We start from the raw sequence: 7,375 nt of genomic DNA, 5'->3' as shown, positions 1-7,375 counted from the left end.
TCCGTCAGTCAGTACAGATTTCGGCAGACAAAAATCTGATGAGCAAGACTGGGCATGCTCAGAGAAGAAAAAACACACGGAAAGTAAACCAGCACATGACATCACTTCTGAAGTTGGTTTTTGTTGGCCGAGAAAATTTGTGTGCAGTCTAGAGCACATTCCAACCAACACAACAACACTGGACAAAAGACGGCCGATCGGTCGGCCAATAATCGTTGCGCGTGTACGAGGCATTACACTACACAAAAGAGATGGGCCAGGGGGTTGAACCGAGCTCAGGGTTAAAACTGCCAGTGTGACTACACCCTAATACTACCTCCCCAGTCTGACAAAGCTGCTGCCCAAGGGTGTCTTCATTGCTCCTCCAGTGGAGCAGAGACACTCTTAAGGTCCCGTTCACATCTTGCAATTTGGTATCACAGCCAGAATCACTGCAATTATGCCCACAATCCCAATTCGCATGGCAATCACAGCACAATACAACCACAATCGAAGCAGAATTGCATCGTATATGAGGTATATTACAAATGCAATGCACTTCTGCTGCGATTGTCACAAGAAAGGATCGCACGGTAATCACGGCAAACTGCACGTTCACAAATTGTGTGAGCAGGAGCTTCTTTTCGGTCAGCAAATGCGCATAAGGCAGCCTATTCAAGTGAATGGGCAACCCTATGTGACACGCAGAATTGCATGAAAAGTTCAATGTCAAAATCATGTAGCAGGGATGCTCGTTCACACTATGCGATGATGTGAAGGGAGCCTAAGATAGGAAGTGTGTAACTGGCTGGATCACCAGGTGAAAATAAAGGGAAAAAAAAAATTAAAAAGTATACAGGCACTACATCTAATGATTAGTAAGCAGCAATAAAATACATTTTCGGTTTTGGGTTTATTACCGCTTTAAGCATTCCCAGCAGCATGGGAGCTACTAGTCAGTAAGGAGTTAACCATATTCAGTCATCAGGGAACTGATAGTCTTGAATGGGTTAATAATTTCCTGCCACCAGAGAGCTGCTATTCATGAAAAGTATAATCACATGGAACCACCAGGGAGTCACTAGTCTAGAATTGAAAGTCCCCAGCCATCAGTCCTGATCGGGTTAACTATACAGGGGGAGGGGGGGTGAGTGTGTGTGGTGTTGATAAGCGGGAAGCAAGCATGCTGCGGAGGGATACAGGGCGTACACAATTGGTGTGATTCTACAGCTTCTGAGGAAATAAAATATCAAGGACAACGTTCTGCACTTCCATGCTGCCAGTAACAATGTGAGTTTATCTGAGCCCAAAAAAAAAAAAAGTCTTCCTTGGTGAACATTGCTGAAAGATGTAGCTGCAATTAACTGCAAGTAACAGACATCCCTGAGCAGTCACCCTGAACCTAAACCAGACTACAAATGTAAAGAATGTGAGGCAGAAGATTAAAGCACTAGATAAGAAGGCGGAGGGATACGACCTCCAGCACTCCGGCACTATATATAGGAAAAACCATCCTCCAGCCACGTCAGTCTGCAGGTGGAATGAGAGAAGTAACGTAGAGAGATTGTGGGCGGCTTCACGTTATAGAAGAGTTTATTTATTCATTTGGTTGCTATCGTTCCAAGTGCCAGGTTATAGAAGTCCACCACCGACCATCCACATGGCCACCATGGCTGCATAGCGAAGGCCAGCGGCGACCCCTCCCCAGGCCAGTGCAAGGCAGCAGCAACCAGCAGCGCTGGCAGCACCCGGCTTCGGCACAAACATGGCGTGAGTATACCGGGGAATTGGGACTGTTCTTTTTGGGTGGCTGGAGAGTCTATAGCATTGTATCAGACTGTACGGGTACTGGGTGTGTGATACGATGGAGAATTTTACAATGATAAAAATTCCATCATGGTAATTTACCATCACTTTAGCCTTAGAGTCATAAGCTAATATACCAGATTGAAGATACTAAATTTAAAAGTATTTTAATTACATTCATTTCATTTCATTCATTTGAGTTTTTATGAGTCCAATGAGTTCTGAAAATTACAGTCACATGTCTAAAATAAAGACCTTTATTCTTGTTAAAACTTTGTGAATGAAGCCTTGTGTGTAAAGTACACGGCTCCCTTATTAAAGAAAAAAACAAAAAACATTTTCACGTAGCGATAGGGAATACAATGTAAAAGGCTTTATGACTAATCACGTGTAGATCCCAGTAGGGTGGGGGGATGTACCGTACCTCGTCTTTTTAATAGTCGGGGACGTTCTCAAGGGAGATGCTGCCTATTAGCTCTTCTGTAACAGCTGTTGGCTTTTTATTCCTCTCGAGTGTCTCACGTTACAGTACAGCAGATGTCTGTGTAAAGGATATTTTTAGTAATGCGGTCAGGCTGGGTGAGCTTTCCTTGTCCAATTCATTGTCAAATTCTAAAGTCCGAGGAGTACAACAAGAAATTTAATCTAGTAATCTGTAAGATGGAATGTTACGGGTCTGTGATAAAATGTATTTGAGGTTAAGATGGCGTTGATGGCCTGAGGGTGGGGAAGAAACCAGACGATCGGATTGTGAAATGGCGGCTGAGCTGCTCTTGACTAACGTGGTGTGGGAGTGACGGAGGGGGAAGTGGCCATTTATGGTCATGAGGAAGCTGCATTCCAGTTGTATAGGCATTTGACTGCTGGGAGAGAAAAAAAGATTTAACCAAGTTGGGCTGATGATGTGTAACAATCAAATATAATTGACAAGCTATAAATAGCCACATGGATCCAGAAGTATGGTAAACACGGCTTTATTATTTTCAGCTAATGTAAACTGTATCCTTGACTTAAACAGATTAAACCAGATAAAATTTTACAAGTGAAAATGGTTACAAACCAGATGCCAGCTATTTTGATGGGCATTTATTTAGGCATAATAACAAGCAAGGATTCCTAATCAGCACGCAAACTGAAATGTAAAATTTGAGGAAGATATGACAGATGGTAAATAGAACAACGACATACAAAGGAAGACGCGAAACACAAAGACGCAGATGGGTGGGTGGGGGAGTACTCTAGCTAGTTCTGGTTACAAATGTTTGCTCCACCCTATTGCACTTCCTTGTATTATGTGTCATCTCACCCCCCTCCCTACAGCTAAAACCAGTCTTTAGCTACAAAAAGCCCGCCACAATTATCTTGTCACTCATTTTCTCCCCAATCCCTGCAATCACAAGCCTTTTATTAACCACTTCAATGCCTGATTATGACTCCAGTGCATTTTTTAAAGGCAGGAAAGAATAGGGAAGATTTATCCACCTTTTGTAGAACCAGGCTATGCAAAACTGAAGCAGTGAAACTGAGCTAGATGTAGTAAAATAAAGTTTTTTTTCATCATTTTTACCCTCTGCTGCTGGAAAATGGCCCTGCACAAGATACAACATGTTCCTGACTACTCCTCGAATGTACATGTGTTTTAAACTACTAACCAGTATAAAATACAATAGTAAATGTCTAAAATATTTACATATCTGTCAGTCAGTAGCTCAGGATTTTAGATGTCGAGTTGCAAATACACACAAAAACCAAAAGACCACTAGTTCTTTTGACTTGTTAATATGTATATCATTTATTTTTCTTTCAGGTTCCTCAAGGCATCCCGCAGCAGCAGTGCTGTATACGAGGAAGAAAGCGCAGAAACCAGCTTCTACGTGAAAGTCCTAATACTTGTAAAAGATGAACCTGTTAAGCGACGATCTGATGTTGGGGGACTTTCTGTCCCCCTTCAACCAGTCGTTTTTGGCGGCTGATGAAAGTTTGGGTCTCTTGGATGACTGCATTGAGGTGTCCGGGTACCTCCCATCGCATGGGTTCTCCAGCGAAAAGGCTAAGAATGGCGTCTCTGAACTGCTGCCTTTGGCTGAACCACTTGGCAGTTTCCAGGGTAAGAGCACTTCTACTAACAGTCCTAGGCCATGTATAAATCATTACATTGCAGCTATTTGATTATTGCACTGCACTTATGTTTAATAACAACACTGGTAATTTATGAAAGATATCAAACATTTATTGAAAAAGGGTGTTGTAATTTGAGGTAAAACACCTTTAATAATGAACTCTGAACCAGAGGCTTTGGTTTTCACTTCTAACTTGATGATCTCTTAATTTCTTAACAGGAGACGCCTTCTCCGGCATGGATTGGATGGTGGAAAAAATGGACCTGAAGGTGTTTGATATTGATTCCCTGCTTGGAATGGAAGATCTAGAATCCACTGTCTCGCCAGATGAGCTGATGGCCACGTTGGATGACTCTTGTGATGTCCTAGAGGACCCACCTCTCCCACCGGTGTTTGGCCAGTATGTGCCATCACCTGCCCAAGTCTTTCTTCCAGAAAGACCACTGGAGGCAGATCAAGTGGCTCCAGTAAGTCCCAGTTTATCAGAGTCTAATAGCTCTAGCCCTGACCATTCTTTTATCTTGGATGTAGGAAGTGAGGTAGATGTTGCTGAGGAAGATAAGAAATCAGTAATCTACATACTTGAAGTTCCAAAATGTGATAAAGAAGATTCCTCAGATAATGACAGCGGTATTTATATGAATCCACTTCTGAAGTCTGAGAAAGAGGATTCCTCAGATAATGACAGTGGGATTTCTATGAGCCCATCATATCTGGGGTCTCCTCAGGAAAGCCCTACATCTACTGTAGAGTACCCTAGTAGTGTCCAGTCCTCTCCCGCTTCTCCTATTTCCGAGAGACCCAAACCTTATGACCTTCCCTCTAAGGATAAAGAAGTCTTGGCAAAGGTAAAAACTGTTGGGCATCCCAGAGTAGACAAGAAGACAAAGAAAATGGAGCAGAACAAAACAGCAGCCACTCGCTACCGGCAGAAGAAGAAAGCAGAACAAGAAGCAATATCTGATGAGTGCCGAGAACTGGAGCAGAAAAATGATTCCCTCAAAGAAAAAGCAGATTCTCTAGCAAAAGAGATCCAGTATTTAAAAGACCTAATAGAAGAAGTCCGCAAGGCCAAAAGTAAACGAGCAAAAAGTTCTTGAGACGGGAGATAGTTGGAGCGTTGTGTATGTTGTGTGTATATATAGGATGCATGGTTGTAAAAAAAAGTAATACGTAATGTCTACTCAATAAATTATTTTGTAGTTAAATGTTTAATTTTTGTTGGGAGATATTACTTTTATGCTGTAACCAGTCACCTCTTAGTAACCTTTGCTGGTGTAAGAAAACTGGTATAGAGTTGGGTGGTCAATCCACGTTCTTGTCTCAAGATCTGGACCAAGTATGCTTGGGCAAAAATTACACCTCTTCTGATTACTGCTTCTGGTGAATTCCCTTGGCTTTACCATTTCCTGATTGCACAATTAAAGTGACTGTCATGAGAGAATTATGGGGGATGCTATTGTAGGTCTCTTCTTAAAATGCTAGATGCTTGAATGTGTCTAACTTCAGGATGCTTGAGTGACAACCCTGGAACAAGCATGCTATAAATGAGTGCCAAAATTCCTTTGGTTTGATTTACTAAAGGGAAACAGACTGCAGTTGAACCCTTCAAAGTGCAGTTGCTCTAGAGCTTAGTAAATGAGGTAAAGCTGCACTTAGCAATGAATACCCAATCACTTGCAAGAAAAAAAAACTTTATTTTTGCTTGCACATGATTGGATGTTGGAAGTCAGCAGAGCTTCCTCTCATATACTAAGCTCTGGAGAAACTGCACTTTTTACAGTGCAATGGCACTTGAAAAGTGGAGTCTATTTGCCTTTAGTAAATCAACCCACTTATCTCCATAGGTGTTCTGGGTCAGCAAATTAGACTACATTGAAATTAAAGTTTCAGAATGACAGCCAGGGAACTAGCATTCTTAAAGGAGAATGATAGCCTCCATTAATCTTGTAACAGCGTCTCTTTAAAGAGATTTTCTTGGCATGACCCTAAACCTTGTTTCTGTAGCAAGAATCAGCTTTTTATTAGTCTGAGTGATGTCTTAAGACACCAGGCCTGCAAAATTCTTGCAGGGGCAGCTGCTGGAAGATCAGACCCTGTTAAATAGACATTTCCCAAAAGCTCCTTTCCTACACACAGTGTGTAGGCATACTCTTGGAAGTCAAGGAAGAAGCATTCTTTTGTTGGGAAAGAAAGTAACGTGTGCATGTTGAGAGGTATGGGGATTGGTGAGTTCCTGGTTGACATTCTGGATTTTCTGTGTCGCAGGTAAGAAAAAAGTGTGCATTTGTAATTCTGACATCATTTTCAGGAGGTCAGAAGTGGCAACCACATATTTCAAAGGTCTGTAAATTTGAAGGCAAGATATAAGGTTCTCTTTAAGCACTTAAGCCCCGGAAGATTTTACCCCCTTCCTGACCAGGGCCTATTTTGCGATTCGGCACTGCATGAATTTAACGCTGTACCTAAACTAATTTGACGTCCTTTTTTTCCCCACAAACAGAGCTTTCTTTTGGTGGTATTTGATCACCTGTGCGATTTTTTGATCATGCGCTATAAACAAAAAAAGAGAATCAATTTTGCAAAAATAACAATATTTTTCACATTTTTGTATATGAAATTCCCCAAAAAAATGTAAAAATCAAAATTTTTTAACATTTTCAGCCAATTTGTTTTATGCTACATATGTTTGGTAAAAAAAAAAATCGCAAAAAGCGTATTTTGATTGGTTTGCGCAAAAGTTACTAACAAAGATTTTTGTCATTTTTGTTGTTTTTTTTTTAACGAGTAATGGCGGCGATCTGCGATTTTTTTTTTTGCGGGACTGCGACACTGCGGCGGACAGATCGGACCCTTGGCTGACATTTTTGACACTTTTGGGGTTACCAGTGACATTACTGCAGTAATCAGTGCTATACATATGCACTGTTACTGCAAAAATGACACTGGCAGTGAAGGAGTTAACTGTATTGGAGAGGGAGGGGTTAAGTGTGTTCTAGAGGCGTGCTTCTAACTGTGATTGGCTGTGGCTACTAGTGTAAGAACAGAGATCAACGGTCCTACATAGTAGAACCGTCTGATCTCCATTTTTACACAGGGGAGAATGACAGGCGGCTTGTTTACATTAGCCGTCTGCCTTTCTCCCTTCCCGGCGAACGATCGCGAGTGACCGGCGGACATCGGGCCGCAGGTCCCACGCACTGACTTGTTAGTGAACGAGCCGGGGCGGGCGCGCGTTCGCCCGCTATTGGCTCACAAGCCAGTGACAGGCTTGTGACGTACCGGTACGTCACTTTGCCTGGCCGGGGCTGTCGGCAAGTGGTTAAAGCCCGTCTCCTACTCTACTTTGGCCCAGTAGTAGGCCGCTCAGCCACACACTTCATAGGTGGAGAAAGAGTAGTAAGTTGCATGCTTCTCCATACCTGAAAATATGAGGTATTTTCTTGGTAAATCGGTGGCAGAAGAGACGG

General features: G+C 42.3%; 1 protein-coding gene across 1 annotated transcript; it reads left to right on the top strand.

Annotated features, from left to right (window-relative positions):
• The first annotated feature begins 1,488 nt into the window (after positions 1 to 1,488).
• On the top strand, positions 1,489 to 5,120 carry LOC309561339 (cyclic AMP-dependent transcription factor ATF-4-like). The gene is made up of 3 exons (XM_082265205.1): positions 1,489 to 1,749; positions 3,593 to 3,892; positions 4,125 to 5,120. Exons 2-3 carry the CDS (start codon positions 3,685 to 3,687, stop codon positions 5,003 to 5,005), a joined length of 1,089 nt encoding a protein of 362 aa, XP_082121331.1. The 5' UTR covers positions 1,489 to 1,749; positions 3,593 to 3,684; the 3' UTR covers positions 5,006 to 5,120.
• The last annotated feature ends 2,255 nt before the right edge of the window (positions 5,121 to 7,375 follow it).

The sequence above is a fragment of the Pelophylax lessonae genome (genome assembly GCF_965119305.1).
Source record: "Pelophylax lessonae genome assembly, chromosome: 8".
NCBI classification, from domain to species: Eukaryota; Metazoa; Chordata; class Amphibia; order Anura; family Ranidae; genus Pelophylax; species Pelophylax lessonae.
Note: the sequence above shows the minus strand (reverse complement) of the source record. Positions and strands in the feature narration are given on the sequence as shown.

Excerpts from the sequence above, each read along its gene's own strand:
- LOC309561339 (XM_082265205.1), top strand. The coding sequence starts at position 3,685 with ATGAACCTGTTAAGCGACGATCTGATGTTGGGGGACTTTCTGTCCCCC. Across the intron at positions 3,893-4,124 it reads ACCACTTGGCAGTTTCCAGG|GAGACGCCTTCTCCGGCATG; the intron begins GTAAGAGCACTT and ends ATTTCTTAACAG.